General features: G+C 41.5%; 1 protein-coding gene and 1 non-coding gene across 2 annotated transcripts in view; one reads left to right on the top strand and one right to left on the bottom strand.

Moving 5' to 3' along the window:
* Positions 1-18,868, bottom strand: part of ARHGAP18 (Rho GTPase activating protein 18) — a 193,693-nt gene extending 174,825 nt beyond the window's left edge. The window contains exon 1 of the mRNA XM_065931348.1: positions 18,694-18,868. Within this exon, the coding sequence (XP_065787420.1) occupies positions 18,694-18,737 (44 nt within the window). The 5' untranslated portion in view covers positions 18,738-18,868. The remainder of the gene's footprint in view (positions 1-18,693) is intronic.
* Positions 7,242-7,348, top strand: LOC136165648 (U6 spliceosomal RNA). Its single transcript, XR_010662652.1, has one exon. It is a non-coding gene; the product is annotated as a U6 spliceosomal RNA (small nuclear RNA).
* Positions 18,869-21,008: the final 2,140 nt, after the last annotated feature.

Genomic DNA, 21,008 nt, shown 5'->3' with positions numbered 1-21,008 from the left:
CCATTTCCTTCGCCTCTAGCAACCACCAATATGGTCTGTTTCTATGAGTTCCATCTTTTTTAGATTCCACATAAAAGTGAGATCATACAGACGCAATAAATAAAGAACTGAGGAAGTAGGAGAGATGGAGTACTACCAAATTCTCTGTGAAATGAAATTTGTGGTTATTTGACACTGTTGACAAAGGATGTTATTAGACTGTTCAGAATTACAAATGCGGTTAGAAGGACTGTTAGATATTAAGCAGATTCTATTTCACAATAATTAACAAGGATAGAAGACTGCGCAAGCTAAATCACATCAGAAATTTCCTTTGGCTCTTTTCGGCATGCCAGGAAGAATTTGAGTCACTTTTATTGCTTATCCTATTCCTGTGCCCCTGAAGGGCGAAGAAGAGCGTTAGTCATCTGCAATTAATTACTCATTGAATTTGTTAAGCCATGATCGTCTTTCCTTTTGAGCTTTCATCTAAGGATCTCTAAGAACTTTTGAATATTAATTATAACAACACTGTCCTGAAATAATTTTTGGCTTTGATTAAAATTGCATGCCCTACTTTTGATTACTCTCTTCAGGTGTGGAGCCTAAAAAAAAATTCTAGACAGTTAAAGCTTAGCAAGAGAGTAAGCACATCAAGCCCCCCACCTCACCTCTTACAGATGAGGTTCTGAGACTACAGAGGTTAAGAGACTTGCTCGATTTCACCTAGCTCATCACAAAGCAGATTTAGCATACAATGAACCACATCCTGTTCTCTGAGGCTCCTTTGAGCTTGTGCCAAAACAGCATATTTCATTATAATCTTCCACTCGTTCAGCCCCTAAATTACTAAAAAACTTTAATTTTATGGATGACTTTCTTAGACACAAGTCTAGCATGTTGGTGGGCGTGCCTCTGCTTCTGTATCATGGGTGATCTGGGAGCCTAAGCAAATATATTTTCCTTCCTGAGATTTATTTTTTTATATTTCTGTCATCGTCTCAAAATTAATCAAGATTAGGTTAATCACCAATACATGAGAGTTGCATACAACTAGGGAGCTGAATAAAATGAACTGTGTTCAAATCTAAGAAAGCAGCCCCTAAATAAAAATTTTTTTTTCGCTCTATCTGGCTTAGTAGCAATAGAATCTGAATTCAAGCATCATGTTACCTGCAAGGTATCACAATCACTCGTGAAACTTTTTTTTTTTTTAAAGTATCCTATGGCTTCCCTAGTGGTTCAGATGGTAAAGAATCTGCCTGCAATGCTGGAGACTTGGGTTCAATTCCTGGGTCAGGAAGATTCCCTGAAGAGGGGAATAGCAACCCACTCCACTGTTCTTGCCTGGAAAATTCCATGGACAGAGGAGCCTGGCAGGCTACAGTCCATTGGATGGCAGAGTCACACACCTCTGAGTGACTTACACTTTCACTTCACTTTGACGGTAACTTCCCAGGTGGCATGGGTATAAAGACCCTGCTGGCCAAAGCAGGAGACATAAGAGACGCAGGTTTGATCCCTGGGCAGAAAGCTTCATGGGATGCGGGCATGGCAACCCACTCCAGTATTCTTGCTGGAGAATCCCATGGACAGAGGAGCCTGGTGGGCTGCAGCCCGTAGGGTTGCAAAGAGTCAGACAGGACTGAAGCGACTTAGCTCACACACAGGCAGGCGTGATGCTTCGGCCTCTCTGGGAAAGAGGTGGGAGGTGAGGAAGAGCGGCAAGCAGGGGAGGACCCTGGAGTGTGACTGAGAAAGAAGAGAACATTGAGAAGGTATCTAAAGAATATTTCAATTAATTCACCGTATGCCACAGGTCTGGCTTTCATGCCACACTTTTCTCAAGGGAAGACCATCCTATCACGGTTCAAAGGATTAGACCAGGCTCCTCCCAGCAGTAGTCACGAGACCCTAAGCTTATTACTTTACTCCCTTAAGTGTCATTTTTCCATCCATAAAATAAGGGTAATAAATGAACCCCTTCCCTGACAAACTGTTGGGAAAATTAAGAGAGATAACTCAAATAAGCGACTGTTGAGCACGCCGTAAGCAGACAATAGACTAACTCTTTGACTTGTTTCAAAACAAGTGACCTGTCTTTACATCAACTGGTGAGCGCCGAGTAGTTTATCTAGTTGTGAAGAGCAAAGAGACTCAAGAGGCATTTCCTTAAGAATGCTATTTTTCTTCTCTCCTGAAAAGCTGTTTTTAAAAATTAACATAGGCTAGCATGGCCCTTTTACTTTTGGTTTTAATTTGAAAGTACAGGGCTTAAACAAATCTACCCACCGTCATTTTTTACTTTTCAGAAACACTCAGAAAATGATATTTTGCCCTGGGTTGCATTAGAGCTTCTCATCTGAATGCTTCATCCTTTATCTCCACCCTTCTAATTTCTTTCCTTTGTTTTCTACCTTTTGCTTTACTCTGTCTCATGAGGCTCTGTAATTCCTCAAAGCACAGATGATCAAAAAAGAAAAAAAAAAAATTGAAGTAATAGTTGAAGATACAAACAAACAGAATTAATAGAGCCCAAAACTATGGAAGTTTCATGACCTAAACACAAATACTTCTAGAGAATAAATGTGCACCCTTTTTGGCTATTTTGTGTGTGTGTGTGTGTGTGTGTGTGCATTGAATAACGTCACAAACACACATTCCTGAAAACACATATTGCGATGTCCAAGAAAGCATAGAAATTCATTTTATATAGCTCCTAGGAATATTCCATGGCTATATCATCTCTTTCAGATATTCAGTTTAATTTTGCTGTGGTAGGGCCAGAATTACTTTATAGAAATGATGCCAGGACATCTGTTTGGTTAATGTTCTGCTGAAAATAAAGAATTGGCTTTGGGCTTAGATTTATCCTGGTTCTACTCCAAATTGGTGACAAGGTAGAGTTTTATATCGGCAGAATATCAAGTCCGGTGTTCCTCAGGTTAGGTATTGGTTGCCTGAAATCAATGATTCACGTCAGAAAATAAATTCTATTCTAATTCAAAGTAAGGCTTGCATGCATCCTATAAATGGCTCCCAACTCTTTTGTTCTCATGCGCCATCTAGTGTTGCTTCAGGGAATATTTAGCTAAATTCGCATCCTGGCTGGAAAGATGAAAGGCTTATTCTGGAAAGAGAGCGTCCAGTCAAGGCCTGGCCTCATTTTTCACATGAAGCAGAATCACTGCTTTCTGAAGGTAAAGCACAGATAATTAATATATTTCCTTATATATGGGATTATATATTATTCTGGATTAGTGGGGGGGACATTCTCCATAACACCCTGTTGACTTTATTTACTGCTCACATGTGTGTGTGAAAGCTGCTCAGTCATGTCCCACTCTTTGTGACCCCATGGACTATACAGTTCATGAAATTCTCCAGGACAGAATACTGGAGTGGGTGGCCTTTCCCTTCTCCAGGGGATCTTCCTAACCCAGGAATTGAACCCAGGTCTCCCACATTGCAGGTGGATTCTTTACCAGCTGAGCCAGAAGAGAAGCCCCTTACTGCTAATAATCACCGTTATTTACTAACAGTATTAAGGGCAGAGAACTAAGGTATGGACAACATTCATTACAGAAACTTAAGGATACAGTGGCTTTGGAGTCAGACAAATAGCTGTGATCTGGAGGAAGTTACACACTTCACTCAGGGCTTCCCCGGTGGCTCAGATGGTAAAGCATCTGCCCGCAATGGGGGAGACCTGGGTTTGATTCCTGGGTCAGGGAGATCCCCTGGAGAAGGAAATGGCCATCCACTCAAGTACTTTTGCCTGAAAAATTCCATGGATGGAGGAGCCTGGTGGGCTACAGTCCATGGGGTCGCAAATAGTCAGACGCAACTGAACGACTTCACTTTCCTTCTTTCTTTCTACATACTTCACTCAGACTCTGTTCCATCATCTACAAAATGGGCATCATAGTATGTATCACCATCACTGTATCTCAGATGGATGTTATGGTCTTTTTTAAGAGAAGAAATAGGTAAGGTCCCTATTATTCGAGTTTATGATGCATGTAAACAGTCAATTAATGGCAGCCACTTTTAATACTGTGTTGAACATTCCTATACAATAGAATTCCAAGGAGCCAATACTTGGGTGACTGCAAGGAGATCCAACCAGTCCATCCTAAAGGAAATCAGTCCTGAATATTCACTGGAAGGACTGATGCTGAAACCGAAGCTCCAATACTTTGGCCACCTGATGTGAAGAACTGACTCATTGGAAAAGACCCTGATGCTAGATTTACCCTACATTTACCAACAAGATTCATGAAGTGAAAATATTTAAGTTCTAGGGTTTTCAGTATTTTAGACCACCTGATCTGATCACTCTCATTTTTTAAAACTTTTTATTTTGTACTGGAGTATAGCCAATCAACAATGTTATGATAGTTTCAGGTAGACAAAAAGGGACTCAGCCATACACATCATTGGAAAAGATCCTGATGCTGGGAAAGACTGAAGGCAGAAGAGAAGGGGGAAACAGAGGATGAGATGGTTGGATGGCATTACTGACTCAATGCACGTGACTTTGAGCAAGCTCTGGGAGATGGTGAAGGACAGGGAAGCCTGGCATGCTGCAGTCCATGGGGTCACATCGAGTCAGACACAACTTAGCTACTGAATGACGACAATTCTTGGTTGGATCAGCACCAATTCGGGCCAAACAAATGCAGATTTGTACAGTAACTGGAGTACCCTCGCTTTCTACTTACTAGCAACTCTCCTGTGATGCGTGTACCGTGTGAAGGGTGGGAGTACTGACTCCAGTCCCAGTGGGTGGGGCTCAACCCCCAGCTTCTCCACACAGAGCCCCGGGACCTCAGACTTCCCACTCGACCTCTCTGAGGTGAAGTTTCAACATCTGTCATGGAGGGATCATGATAAAATCTATCTCACTGGGGTTTTTCTTTTGTGGGGATTAAATGTGTTGATATATGTACTTGGCACATAGCAAATACTATATAATTTATCTGTTTAAGTATTAGCTGCAGTTTAAAGCAAAATAAAAGTCATCTATTTGGCCTAAGTATTAACAACACTTATAGAACTACTAATTGATATTTAAATAAATCTAAATTTTCAAGAAAGATTGCTACAATATAACAGTTGATTTTTGTAATAAGAAAGAACTAGGAAAGAGTCTATATTTTAAGTGTTTCTAATACATGTTGTCTAAAAATGCCAACTTTTGGAAAGATCCTTTTTCATAGAAGTATTTTAGTTTAAACAATAAAAACAATTCCACCTGATTTCTTTCCCTATGCTCCATACGTTATAAAACTCACTTGTTTAATTCTACACATTCTTCTCCTAGCTTATTATAATGAAATATTTAACATTAAAAATGTCATCACTTTAACCATTTACTCATTAGCCAGTCGTGATTTCTGTATTTCAGTAAATATAAAATAAGGGGGAAGTCTGCCAAAAGTCAACATAAATGTTAGCAGACAAAAAACATCACCTGCTTAGTATTTTGTTTTTATCTTCCTCAAGCCAGCCAGACACATTTATTAGGAAAACAAAGACAATAATGTTAGTTTAACCTCTCACTGTTAGCATTCAATTAACACATCCAACAACCGGAAAGGAGCTACTTGCTATTATAGGACTGACATAATAGCACTAAAGTCAGCCTAAACCCTCCAAAATCGTCCTGTACAACCAAACTGTTCAATGGCCTGGCCAAGAAGGCAAATTCCACCTTGGCTCCTTAGGCTAAGGGAACTGAGTTCTTGACAAGTTAACACATCAGTGTAGCAACTACATTTGGTATGGAAGGAAGAGAAGTTCACATCCCCGCTCACCCACTGAGAGGTCCATAACCTTTCACACACACTATCACATTCTTGTCACAGAACTCATAACTCTGACATGTTTAGCAAAGGTCTCTCTTACCCTATCAGAATTCAGGTTCCATGACATCAAGAATTAACCCTTTCTGTCACCTCTGTAGCCTACTGCCTGACATAGTGTCTGACACATAATAGATGCTGGGAAAATATATTTACTAAGTAATAAGGTCAATGCAAAGAAATAGAGGAGAACAATAGAATGGGGAAAACTGAGACATCTCTTCAAGAAAACTAGAGATACCAAGGAACATTTCATGCAAAGATGGGCTCAAAAAAGGACAAAAATGGTGTGGACCTGACAAAAGCAGAAGATATTAAGAGGTGGCAAGAATACACAGAAGAACTGTACAAAAAAAGATCATCACGACCCAGTTAATCACGATGGTGTGATCACTCACCAAGAGCCAGACATCCTGGAATGTGAAGTCAAGTGGGCCTTAGGAAGTATCACTATGAACAAAGCTAGTGGAGGTGATGGAATCCCAGTTGAGCTATTTCAAATCCTAAAAGATGATGCTGTGAAAGTGTTGCACTCAATATGTCAGCAAATTTGGAAAACTCAATAGTGGCCACAGGACTGGAAAAGGTCAGTTTTCATTCCAATCCCAAAGAAAGGCAATGCCAAAGAATGCTCAAACTGCCACACAATTGCACTCATCTCACACGCTAGGAAAATAATGCTCAAAATTCTCCAAGCCAGGCTTCAGCAATACGTGAACTGTGAACTTCCAGATGTTCAAGCTGGTTTTAGAAAAGGCAGAGGAAGAGAGATCAAATTGTCAACATCCGCTGGATCATCGAAAAAGCAAGAGAGTTCCAGAAAAACATCTATTTCTGCTTTATTAACTGTGCCAAAGCCTTTGACTGCATGGATCACAATGAACTGTGGAAAATTCTAAGAGAGACAGGAATACCAGACCATCTGACCTGCCTCTTGAGAAACCTGTATGCAGGTCAGGAAGCAAGAGTTAGAACTGGACATGGAACAACAGACTGGTTCCAAACAGGAAAAGGAGTACGTCAAGGCTGTATATTGTCACCCTGCTTATTTAACTTATATGCAGAGTACATCATGAGAAACGCTGGGCTAGATGATGCACAAGCTGGAATCAAGGTGGCCAGGAGAAATATCAATAACCTCAGATATGCAGATGACACCACGCTTATGACAGAAAGTGAAGAAGAACTAAAGAGCCTCTTGATGAAAGTGAAAGAAGAGAGTGAAAAAGTTGGCTTAAAGCTCAACATTGAGAAAACTAAGATGATGGCATTTGGTCCCATCACTTCATGGCAAATAGATGGGGAAACAGTGGAAAGAGTGTCAGACTTTATTTTTTGGGGCTCCAAAATCACTGCAGATGGTGACTGCAGCCATGAAATTAAAAGACTCTTACTGTGCTTGCTTCGGCAACACATATACTAAAATTGGAACGATACAGAGAAGATTAGCATGGCCCCTGCGCAAGGATAACCCACAAATTCGTGAAGCGTTCCATATTTTTGACATGATCCTCTACATGAAAGACTCTTACTCCTTGGAAGGAAAGTTATGATCAATCTAGATAGTATGTTAAGAAGCAGAGACATTACTTTGCCAACAAAGGTCCATCTAGTCAAAGTTATGGTTTTTCCAGTAGTCATGTATGGATGTGAGAGCTGGAGCATAAAGAAAGCTGAGCACTGAAGAATTAATGCTTTTGAACTGTGGTGTTGGAGAAGACTCTTGAGAGTCCCTTGGACTGCAAGGAAATCCAACCAGTCCATCCTAAAGGATATCAGTCCTGGGTGTTCATTGGAAGGACTGATGTTGAAGCTGAAACTCCAATACTTTGGCCACCTGATGCAAAGAACTGACTCATTGGAAAAGATCCTGATGCTGGGAGGGATTGGGGGCAGGAGGAGAAGGGGATGACAGAGGATGAGATGGTTGGATGGCATCACTGACTCGATGGACATGAGTTTGAGTAAACTCCGGGAGTTGGTGATGGACAGGGAGGCCTGGCGTGCTGTGGTTCATGGGGTCACAAAAAGTCAGACACGACTGAAAGACTGAACTGAACTGACATAATAAAAATAAATCATGCAGGTAGTTGAAAAATTACTTTCTATTTCTGGATAATTTTTATCCCTTCCTGTTAGTTGTCATCTCTACCTCTCCGCCCACTACTTAGTGGATCTCAACTTTCCAGCAGGCTGTGGCAGGCTGGTGCTTTTTGCTACCGCATGGTTTGTAATGCCAACCTTCACCTCATGCTTTGGGAGCATAAACCTCACAGACTCTCATACTCCTTCCAATGGGTGTAGAAGTGATGGGAAAAATGGTAGCCCCATAGCTATCACATAGGATCATCTTGGGCTTTTGGGAGTGTTGTGCTAATTCTTAGCCTGGTTATACCCCACTCTCCTCTAAATTATACTTGATGTCCTTGAAAAAGGCCTTTTTCTAGACAGCCTTGACAAGCCAGAAACCCACATCCACAGTTGGACACAGACCTACAGGCCTTGCAGAGTTCCCTGGGAAAAGATCGCAGTCCTTGCCATGTACGAGAGGACCAGAGGAGTTTTTTAAAGGCATAGATTCCTGGCCTTTATTCTCACGGAATTTTGATCCAGGAAGATGAAGAGAATCTGTGTTCATTAAAAGTTTAAAGAATTTTACTCACTGCCACTTCTACCCACCACTCAACCATCCACCTCACCATATCTGTAGTAGATTCACTTTGGGAACCCATTCATCTAAACCATAGTCCTATCAGCAATGCAGCAAGCAACAAAAACTACTTTGTTTTCTTCTCGTAATAAAGGGGGCACTCATTCATTCATTCACTCATCTGTGCATCCAGCACAATGCTGAAAATTTGCAGGGAAACAAAAGATGAATAAGATACCATCCTGTTGCCAGGACTGACTGTGTTAGTTATGGGATCCAGCGCAGAATAAAAACACGGGGCCCCTTGTTCAGAAAATATTTATTAAGCGCTTCAAGACAGTGAGGGCAGAGCATTAAACCAGCACATGTCCCATCTGAGCGTGGGCAAAGCATGTTCATTTTGGGAACCCACTGACCTAAACAACATTCCTATGAGCAAGACAAAAAGCAACAAGAAGTACTTTGTTTTGCTCTCAAAACAAGGAGAGCCCCCAGCAATGCTGACAACACTGGCCCTGTTTATGTATAAAAGAGAAATCTAGAACATTCCCTCTTGAGAAATGAAATCCAAAAAATTAAGGAAGAGTCTTTATTTCACTCAATTTTTCCAGTTGAATAACTAGCCCTGACTCTTCCAATGATTGCACTCAAATAAGAACAACATAGAGCAATGAATTAACATCTTTTATTACTTTGGGTTTTTCCTGGGTGCTACTGCCTTCTAGAAGCTGTAACTATGAGTCCTTACAAATAAAAGCCCCCTTTGTAGAGCTGACTTGGGCGTAACCAAGTGACTTCCATGCCTTCATGAAAAGGAAAGAATAAAAGTTCTTCATTTCTATGTAACTCATAATAGCTCCTAAGTACTTCCTCATCTCCTAATGAAATGCAAAAAAAAAGTGAGAATTTTCACTCAAGACAGCTGACTTCAAACTTGAGTTAATTCAAATTCCTTGAACAAATGAGTTCTTCCATACGTTAGTACATGATTTTTATAAAGCTATTTGTCAAACTCATATTCTGACACTTCATGTTAGTAATCATCATGATTCCATATGCAGAATTATGTACTTGAAGTTGATGGCTATTTTGCTGTATGGATTTGGGGATCCATAAACTCAAATCTTTGCATTTATTCCTACCCTTTTAAGGTCAAAGAAAATTTTTTTAAGTGCAGACCAAAAACATGACCACACTGCTCCCCCTTCCTAAACACAGGGCTTAGGAGTTCTTTGTGTGGCTCCCGATTGTTGAGGCAACTACATTAGCAGCCAAAGTGCCGAAGAATTGTTTCTTAGACATTTACTATTTCATGGTTGTTTTGCCTTATTTGTATTCTGACATAATACTCAGCTTCAGAACATTACAAATAGCAATCAACGAAATTAAAATGAATACAGCGATATAGCATGCGGAAAAGGCAGTAGAGGGGAAACAAAATCTCTAAACAAAAGCACATACAGAGCAACAGGATCTTATTCAGTTTAAAAAAATACCTACCCAGATGGTAAGGGATGCTTTCTCCCTGAAAATGGAGGAGGAAAAGCCAGGAAAGAAGACCTCTTGGGCTATTTCTAGCCATTTTTAGAAGGCACTTGAACATTGAAACTTGCTGCAGTGAAACCATGGAAGGATGGCAGAATGTGAGCTGTCCATGACCCCCCACCCAGTGCTGAAGGATAGCTGATTTACAATGTTGTGTTGCTCCCAGGTATGCAGCAAAATGATTCAGAGAGACAGACAGATAGATAGTAGCTACACAGATATACCCTTTCAGACTCTTATCTGTGTAGGCTATTACAAAATACTGAGAATAGTTCCCTGTGCTACATTGGGTCCTTGTTGGTTATCCTCACTCACTTTAAGGGAAATTATCAGGTATAGAATCACAACTAATTTTACACAGTGAAAAAACCAAATTTACAAATACTTCCCAAAGTTAGTAAGAAAAAAGGAACTCTGCTGAATTGAGTGCACTTTTTAGACTATAATTTTTCTGTAGTCCACTGACAAATATAATATACATACAATATTCCAGTTTAGTTTTACTTAAAACTAAGAAAGGAATGATATCTGGATGTAATTTTTTAGAACTTACTGTAAACAAAGTTTGTTGTCATCAAAACAGCTCATGTACACCTTAGATAGCAAAGCCCACATGACAGTTCTAAAAGCAAGATGATTATTCTTCAGAATTACTCTTTTTAAAATACAAACTCTGGGGATTGATTTGTAAGTTTGGGGTGAGGCAGAGTATGTTTTATTTTTAAAATAAAAAATGTTAAACTCCCTAGATGGTTCTGAGATGCAACTGAGGCTCAGAATCACAGCTCTGAACTAATGGTTCTGAAAGTATGGTCCCCAGACCAGCAGCATCAGCAACATATAAGAACCTGTCTCAATGCAACTTCTGGAGCATCACCCAAGGCTACTGAATTAGGAGTTCACTCAGGGGAGGCAAAACACTCTGCAGTCCAACAAACCCTCCAGGTGATTCTGATTCGTGTTAAAGTTTTAAAATTGGCTTGGGTCAAAAGCATCTGTCTTGTTGTTAGTAAAACAAAGTTACCAGATCTTTCACCAGATTTGTTTTTATAGTTTCTACCTGCAACACTAATCAAAATAAATCTCAGAAACATATTACTCCATATAAGGATCTAACATGGTCCCATCACTTCATGGCAAATAGATGGGGAAACAGTGGAAGACTTTATTTTTGGGGGGCTCCAGAATCACTGCAGATGGTGATTCCAGCCATGAAATTAAAAGATGCTTACTCCTTGGGAAAAAAGTTATGACCAACCTAGACAACATATTAAAAGCAGAGATATTACTTTGACAACAAAGGTCTGTCTAGTCAAAGCTATGGTTTTTCCAGTGGTCATGTATGGATGTGAGAGTTGGACTATAAAGAAAGCTGAGCGCCAAAGAATTGATGCTTTTGAACTGTGGTGTTGGGGAAGACTCTTGAGAGTCCCTTCAACTGCAAGGAGATCCAACCAGTCCATCCTAAAGGAAATCAGTCCTGAATATTCATTGGAAGGACTGATGTTGAAGCTGAAACTCCAATACTTTGGGCACCTGATGTGAAGAATTGACTCATTTGAAAAGACCCTGATGCTGGGAAAGATTGACAGCAGGAGGAGAAAGGGATGACAGAGGATGAGATGATTGGATGGCATCACAGACTCAATGGACATGAGTTTGGGTAGGCTCCAGGAGCTGGTGATGGACAGGGAGGCCTGGCATGCTGCAGTCAATGGGGTCACAAAGAGTTGGATACGGCTTAGCAACTGAACTGAACTGAAGGATCTAACAGCTGATACTTTGGAAAAGTCCCCTCAAGCAATGACTTCTGCCACCCTGATCTCAGACTCTAGCTTCTTTCCCACTTACAGCAGGGGTCAGAAATCCTCTGCTGTAAAGGCCAAGCAAATATTTAGCACAATAGGTCACATGGTCTCTCTCTCTCAATCACTCAAGTCTGCCAGTCACGTTACACAAATAAATGGGCATGGTTGTGCACCATTAAAACTTTATTTATGAAAATGAGTATCAGGACAGATTTGGCTCAAGAGCTGTACTTTACTGACCACTGGCTTTAAGAAGTGATGGCAGGCTAATGGAGAAAAAGCAAAATAAAAGGCACATTCTCCCATAAGCACAAACTTATCCAGTCTGGAAGCTGCTTCCAGGTGAAGGACAGCACAAGAAAAAGAAAAATTATTTATCTCATATATTCACCTATGCCTTATTCCCACAACAACCATTAATTAGGCGCATACTATAATATGTGCCTGGAACCAAACAAAGCCTTGACCCCCTAAAGACCCAAGTCCGACAGAAGAAAAAAACAAAAATAATTAGAAAGAATGCACTGCGGTATAGCCACAGACAATGGAATATTATTCATCACTAAAAAGAATGAGCTAGTAGGTCATGAAAAGACAATGGGAAAATAAATGCATATTACTAAATGAAGCCAATCTGAATAGACTACATACTGCATGATTCCAACCATATGACATTCTGCAAAAGGTAAAACTCTGCAAACAATAAAAACAGTGGTTCCCAGGGGCTGGTGGTAGGGAAGCGAAGAAATGAATGAACAAGCAGAGCACAGAGTGCTTTCAGGGCCGTGAAAATACTCTGTATGGCATCAATGATAGATACATGTCATCATGTGTAGTGTGTGCTCAGCCACTGAGTCACGTCCAACTCTGTGACCCCATGAATTGTGGCCCACCAGGCTCCTCTGTCCATGGAATTCTCCAGGTAAGGATACTTCAGTGGGTTGTCATTTCCTTCTCCCGGGGAGCTTCTCGACTCAGGGATCGAACCATGTCTCCTGAATTGACAGGCAGATTCTTTACCAACAAGCCACATGGGAAGCCTGTGTCATCATACATTTATCCAAACCAATACAGTATAACACCAAGAGTGAACCTTGTTGTAAAGTATGAACTCTGGGTGATTATGAGGCATCACTGTGGGTTCATCAGTTGTAAGAAATGTTATCATTCTGGTGGGAGATGTTGATAATGGGGAAGGCTAGGTATGTAATAAATGGCTGTATCATCATCTCAATTTTGCTATGAACCTAGCAGTACTCTAAAAGAAAGTCTATCTAAAACAAATAAAATAAAAGTATACGCAGGGAATGAGAAAAGAATATCTATGAGGACTATTGGTTGAGCAACCTTAAAAAGTGAAAATGCCAGTTAGACATCTGATACTCTATTTTTGTTCCAATCATGATGGTTCTATTCCAATAAGTCACACTCTCTGGCCCTTTAATTCGCAGACCTAGGCCCACGGTTTCAGGATTAAGTAGACTAGTTGCCTAAGTGAACCCACAGGGCTGAAGAAAAAAGCCTAGTCTAAAGAAGGACCAAACTCTGTAGTAACAATAGTAATAATGACCCCAAACAGCATCCCGCTTTCACCCTCTCGAATCTCTCACTTTGGAGGTGTCTCACCACTAGACATTCATGGAGAGAGCAAGTCCGCATATTTTCATTCCTGTATCTTCAGGAACTAAATGCAGTATCTGGCAAGCAAAAGGCACACAATCAATATTAAGTATTAACATGAAGTGGAAAACTACCAATAATTTTAGTGATCACAGAAAAAAAGAAAAATTGAAAATGTTAGTCGCTCAGTCATGTCTGACTCTGCAACCCCGTGGACTATAGCCCACCAGGGAAGCAACTGCTTTAATATTAATCAGGTTGTTTCAGGAGAAGCTAAGAAACAGACAAATTAGGTCTGGATCTCCAGGAATGAATAAAATACACCACTTGGAGAACATGGAGAAAGATATTACAGTAGAAGACACAGGAGATAAAGGCACAAGATTAAAACATTAAAGAAACAAAAGATCAACACAGCTAGATCATGGGATAAAACAGTGAGAAAAGGAAGGAGGTAAATTTAGAAAGTGAAGGCAAATTGAGATGTACCTTGTACATATGAGAAATTCACAGATGATCTGGATGTGTGGCATTGTATCATGTAATCTGGAAACCGTCATGGTCAGGCACCTAAATTTTTTGAAAGCCCAAACAGACCACTCTGGCTATAGCACAAACAGAAGACCAAAGAGTGGAGTACAACAGAATGCTCAACAGAGCCGGTGAAAGATGGAAGGAGCTGATTGAATCAAAATAGTAACCAGCAGAACAGATGGGAAGGAAAGAGCTGAGAGGCTTTTCCAAACTTGCACAGACATTATTTCCTATCAGATGGAGAAGAAAGAGCTCAAAGAGATTCTCCCCTTTCCTACCTGGGAGACTTTAAAACAGATAGCGTTAGGAGTGACAGCCAGAGAAGCAAGCGTGGAACACAAAGATAAACCGCAGTCTCTTGGGTCTATGTTGAATTTCAGGCATTTGGGGAAAGATAGGGAAGTGTAGGTCTCAAATGTTTATTTAATAGAGTAACCTACATGAAAACACTCAGTGTAAAAATACAATGCAAACAAGTACTAATATTTTTAACAAGTTTATGACGTGCTTGAGGAAGTGATTAAGATTGTGCATTTTCCTTCTCGGCATGCCCTGCCATCATCACTGCCCATCTGTGTGATAAATGGTAGAAGAAGCAGAGAATGGGCATTTAGTTTGGACTCTTTTTTTTAATGCTTTTACCAGGTGACTTCTTAGAATTGAAGGTTTCTAAGAGATTCATCAGGTTAACTCTGTAATGGCTTACAACTCTTTTAAAATTGATATAAGCAAGATATTCAAACATAATAATATAAGCAACTTAAAGATGTAGAAAGAGGTGGGCTTCCCTGGTGGCCCAAAGGTTAAGAATCTGCCTTGCAATGCAAGGGACAGCAGTTCAGTCCCTGGTCCGGGAAGATTCCACATGCAGAGCAACTAAGCTACTAAAGCTACTAAAGCCCACGGGCCCTAAAGCCACAGCAAGACAAGCCCCTGCAATGAGAAGCCCAGGCACCACAACGAGACAAAGCCTGTGCACAAGAAGGACCCAGCACAGCCAAAAATAAGCAAATTTTTAAATGGTTTTTAAAAAAACATGTAGAAGGAGGGAGTGAAAAATTGATGATTTGTCCCGAGAAATGCAGATATTCAGATGCCAACTAGGCTTGCACCTTCAAAAAGACATCAGGGTGACCTCCACTTCCCCATTCCCCACTCCCCACCTCCCCCACCCACATTGCTGAACTATTCCACAGAAAAGAATGTCACCGAGAATCAATACTATCCTAAAGCCTTAGGATGTAGCTATATTCCCAGGTTGAATTTCTAGAAATGACAACGTGAAAATTGCTGGCTGGGCTAAAAACTAACTATGCCCTTGAAGATGACAGACTCCCTGGGTTTTTTGGACACAAATATATCAACTCTAGAACTAGTTTGATATTACTGGCTTCTTGCCCAGACTCCAGTTAATGTTTGAGTGTTTCTAATCCTGTATAGGTACAATGTTCCTTTCCTTAAGTTGCTAAAACCAAAGCTAAGAGTCAGCCTAATTAATGGAAAATTCATGTATTAAATCAAAAGCAACCAGGGACAAGGATGAACATCTTTCAGGCTATACAAGATAGTAATTAGCTCTTTTCAGATTGCTACAAAAAAAAAAAAAAAATTGATGAAGGGTAGATGAAAATGTTCTATATTATTAAAATACATGTAATCCCTATATAAAAAAAATACTTGGGGGTGTATACTGATCTAGGTTTTAAGAATGAACAAAACAAGAGCTGTGTGCATGCTCAGTCTTGTCTGACTCTGAGACTCCACCGACTGCAGCCTGCCAGAGTCCTCTGTCCACGGGATCTCCCCAGGCGAGAATACTGGAGTGGGTTGCCATTTCCTCCTCCACTGCATCTTCCCGACCCAGGGATCAAACTCCCATCTCCTGCGGCTCCTGCATTGGCAGCATTCTTTACTACTGAGCCCCTTGGGAAACACAAACAGCAGCTGAGCCTTGTTCCAATCCTAAATAGTAGTTGCTGCTACTGCTATTTATTCACGGAGTTGTGTCTGACATTTCGTGACCCTGTGGACTGGGGCCCACCAGGCTCCTCTGTCCATTGGATTTCCCAGGCAATAATACTGGAGTGGGGCCATTTCCTTCTCCGGGGGATCTTCCCAATCCAGGGATTGAACCCAAGTCTCCTGCTTGGCAGGCAGATTCTTTACCACTGAGCTACCTGGGAAGCCCCAAACACTAGTTGAGTCTACCTCAAAATTCGTGGTAGAAACAAAGGGGCAGATATAAGTTCTTCCTCAATAAAGGAAAAGACAAGGAAAACATACACACTGGGACTGATGGTCTAGTACTATTCACTGTTGAAAGGGAAAATGAAATTTATATTCCGAGCATTGACTTCAACCACTGTAAGGCAGTCCAAAAATCACATTTTCCTTTTTTCTGTCTCACAGGGAAGAGACACCAGCAGTGGCCAGTGGGGCTGGGACAGCAGCAGAGGCCGCAGCACCGCCCTCACTTTGCACCTGAAGAGTTTTACTCCTTTGTAATTGGACAAGAGGAGAAAGAAGCAGAGAAAGAAACAGAACTGTCTGTCTCTCAAAACCCAAATGATGGAATGACCTTTTTTTTCCTGTTTTCTTCTTCAGATTGATTGATCGTTAAGGTATCATTCTAGGCCACTGCTGATTGGAGTTCTTAGCATTAGAACAAATTAATACCTAACTAGAACCAGAATGATCATTGCTGATAACCGGTGGTTGGGGGAACCGCCCAGAAACTATTCCAGTGATAGAGACCAAGAACAGAGGCAGGGCTTAGGAGACAGTTTTTCCCCAGTAAAACCACAGGTCCTTGGGAGCTATAAGAATGATGCTTAAGTTAATTCCGCTGAGGATCTCCTGGGCTGGGGATCTGGGAACTCAGCTGACATGAACAGCTAAAGATAAGAGATCAGACTATTACCATCAGCGCTCCCAGGCAGTTTTCGTCTTGGTACAGGTCAGCTGAGAGCTCACAACTCAGGCAGCTAAAGATGCATGGAGTTGGGATATTTACACCAAAAGAGGAGGAAGGAATGGATTTCCCTCAGCTTCCAAGCTAATAATGAGCCTTTAAAAGAACTCTGTTCCTTCTGTAGAACCAAGTCTTTTGAGTGAATGCAGCTGGCTTTCAATCCCTCCAGAATAAGATAGAAATAAACATTTAGGGCCTCCCAGGTGGAGCTGGGATAATGAATCCGCCTTTCAAAGCAGGAGATGTAAGAAATGAGGGTTTGATCCCTGGGTCAGGAATACCTGCAGTATGCGTGCCTGGAAAATTCCATGGACAAAGGAGCCTGGTGGGAGTCCATGGGGGCAGCAAAGAGTTAGGACTGAGCACAACATTTTAGCTCTGCACAAGCTTGAATCCTCACCCTTTCTTCCTAGAGTTTACTTGTTCATAGTTCAATGGGTCCACAGGAGAATGCATCACACTGAACTATATTTAAAAAGACTTTATAAGCAACAATCTATCCAGAGACTAGCTTTTTTTTTTTCAGTCAAGCACTTACCACTCAATATCAAGTATTTACTGGTCTCTTCCGCTTTATCACTGCAAGATTTATAATTTGAGGGTTTTAGTTTTGATAAGAAGACATCAAGGGATATCTCAGAGAAACAGCACATAGTTACTGTTTTAAATGACCCATTATCAATAGGGATTATTAAAAAGGATAAGATTAGGCAGGAAACAAAGAAATCTAATATTAGACTATAAAGAAAACATTTTTCTATCCCATTTGATTATAATTGCTATGTGTTAAGCAATACTTGTAGACCTACTACTAACTTATTAATTTGGGATTTACTTGGAAAAATGATGCTTTCTCGCAAAACCTCCAACCAAATTAACGGTAACTGAAACTGTAGTTAATATTACATGGCATGTTGGTTTTTCTTTGGTAGCACAGAGTTAAATACAGTTATCTGAATGCCCTTGGTTTATATTTGAAAACCTCTATTTTTTTCTTTATATGAAGAGTCAGCTAAAGATGTTGACTCCACAGTTTTCATCAACAATGTTAATTTGCAACCACAAAAGTACACTTTGACAGTGTTTCTTTCCTTTTGAACTGACAATGCTGTGGAGACGCTCTCTCGATCAACACCCAAAGGACAGAACGAGTGCTAATTTTTTGTTTTTCTTTAAATTTGTGGGCTCCTATTTCTCAACAGTAACCCCCGACCACTTGTTTTGGTATAACCAGGTAACTACACACCGTATGCACATGTCCTCCAGGCAACTTAAGTTCAATGCTGCTGAAGACTGATGTTCAACTTTAATATTATTATCTTCTTAGCTGTAATTGAAATCATAACCGGGAAGACTACCAATGAAAATATCCGTTTGCCTATATAGAAAGTAGCTCCCCTAGAATATCCCAGAAATCTTTAAAAAGGGGGAAAAAAAAAAAAGTACCTTAACCTCATAGTGCAAACTGAGGCTGAAATTTTACCAAGCAGGTCAGGGACAGGGTCAAGAATAACAGAGGTCAAGAAAGAACACTAAAGCTTACTCAACCCCAAAGGGTTTTTATTTTTTCCAAAGGATTTTTAAAATCACACAAAAGCTCATTTTTCTCAGTCTTCGTTAGAAAACAAACTTTAGCAGTTAAAAGACCTTTCCCGGTGTGGGTTTCGGACCTAACACGTGCACAAAAACAGAGAAAAGCACGCCAAGCCGCCTGCTTACCCGAGATGAAAGCAATGCACCAGCTTTGTCACGATTATAACCATCTTCCCGGCCAAGGGCGCGGAACGCCCGGGGGACGAGAAGTGAAGAGACAGCGACGAGGGGGAGCCGCCGCGGCGAGAGCCTTCCCGGGCGCTGCTTCCCCGACACACCGCCTCTCCAGCTCGGAAGAGCAGCGGCGCGCACCCTCCTTTCACCGGGAACCGCGGCTTGTCATTTCCGCTGGATCACCCGGCAGCTGCTGCGGGCCGCGCGTGGAAGCGCGGGCGGGAGGACCAGGACCACGAGACTGCGCTGCGGGGCGGGCGGAGCGGCTGCCGCTGAGGCTCCGGCAGCCTCACGGTGCGGGGCACGGGAGGTCAGCTTTCCAGGAACCGGGATCAGCTGCCGCACGAGCCCCTCGCCTCTCCGAGCTCCCTGCGAGCCAGAGCCGCTGCCAGGGCGGAGCGGCCCCAGCTGTGGAGCGTGGGTCTTGCACGCGGTGACTTTTTTGCCTGATCTGAGAACCAAGAGGTGGGCCAAAGGTGAGGTTTAGTGGAGGTAATTTCTCGAATAGGGAGATGAACTCCTCCCCATCCTCCTTGAAAGAAAGAAAGAAGGGAGGCCTCCTAAGATGTTCTTTGCCAAGACGAGTCAAATCCAGAGTGAGGGGGGTGGGGGGAAGGGAGGTGGGTTGGGGTATGGGAGGTAGGAGGGAGGGGGTTGGGGGGGGGGGCAGATGAACACACTGCCCTGCACTTGGCACAGATTTTTGATGGGTAGGTTGATGGAGATGTTTGGATGGTATCAGTGATGTTTAGTCTTTATCGCTCTTCCTGCACCATTAGGTTGCCTCTGGGGTCAAGTACGTGGTCTAGGGAGTGAAGGGGTTTTAATCCTAGCAAATCACTGATTATCTCAAGGATTAGGTGTGGAATTGCCTATGTTAGAAAATCTAGACAGCTGTGCTATGAATTAATTGATCTCTACACAAGTGAAATCTGCCTACAGATAATTACTTTAAAAACAAGCGTCTTATAAATGTGCAATTTTAAAATTTAAATGTTAACTCGTATTAGAATAACATTTTGAAATTTCAGTCTTTCAGATGGCAAGCTCAGTGAAAGCAGGGAATGTTGCTTATTGGTGAATCCTTTTACCTGGGCTTGGTGAATGGCAAATGCTCATAAATGCATGTGTGTGACAATGAACCGTGGGTTTGTTAGTTAACCTGGCAATGGCACCTTCATGAAGGCTGAAGTTCTTGAATTTGGTGTGAATTTTATTCTAACTCGACCTCAGCTTTGCTTTTTTGGCCCAATGACATTAATTTTTGTCATAAGTGTCCAAATGCATAAGCAAATTGGCTTTTAACTAGGATTTTCCTTTTGTGTTGCTGGGTGTTCTATTTTTCCTCTCTTTCAGGTCAAGAGGAGTCAAATCCAGAGCATATTCTCTCTGCTACTATTGGTATCAGGGACATTGACTCTCCACATTTGCAGATCACACCATTATTTAGTTTTGAAAAACTACTAGCCAGTCAGTTCTGGCTAGTAGACTAGCCAGTGGAGGGCGGAGGGTGAACCCCAGAGGATTTCATGGCTGAAGTGGAGCTATAACCTGAAAGTCTGGGCAGGAAATAGGGCTGAGCTGGGAGTCAGATGTTTCTTGAATCCTTGGTGCAGCCTTGACCTATTGATTCAATCCCTTAGGTCAGGAAAATTCTTTCTCCCCCCTCCCACCTCCATATCTGTCTCTCTCTTCTCCCTCTCTCTCTCTCCTCTTTCCCTAGTCCTCCATTCTCTGACTACTTTCCACACTCCCTTTAAGAATCAGGTGCTGTTGGACTCTAGAGCCCTACCCCCTCACCCCAAACCTCCAATTCCCTCACCCCTCCAACCCCTGACACCACACTCAGCCCCCTCATGCCCCACCCTCAACTTCCCCCACTCCCACTTCTCCAAAGCATATTTTTATCTCACACTTTCTGGATTGCCTTTAACTGAATCAGGCCCTACCAGCTGTGAATTCCTTAAGATTAGGGACAACACTGGCTGTTTCCATCTATACAGTCATATACATCTCCACAATTACTGGTCTTCACTTGTTTTCAGTTTAGATTAAGGCACAGGTGGGAGTCCTAATTGTGGTGACCAATTAGAAAATTGGTGGAGTTAATTTAGGTACATTTTCTAGGAGAAGTGATTCTAGTTGGATAAACTAAAATTTCAGTATAATATAACCAAATCAAATATTTCATACCTGGGAGGGAAGACATAGAACTTTTTGTGCAGACCTGATACATACAAATAATCAGGGTAGGGCTGTTTATTTAA

This window comes from Muntiacus reevesi, chromosome 3 (assembly GCF_963930625.1).
Source record: "Muntiacus reevesi chromosome 3, mMunRee1.1, whole genome shotgun sequence".
Classification (NCBI taxonomy): domain Eukaryota; kingdom Metazoa; phylum Chordata; class Mammalia; order Artiodactyla; family Cervidae; genus Muntiacus; species Muntiacus reevesi.
The sequence above is the reverse complement of the archived record's forward strand: the minus strand, read 5'-3'. Positions and strand labels throughout refer to the sequence as shown.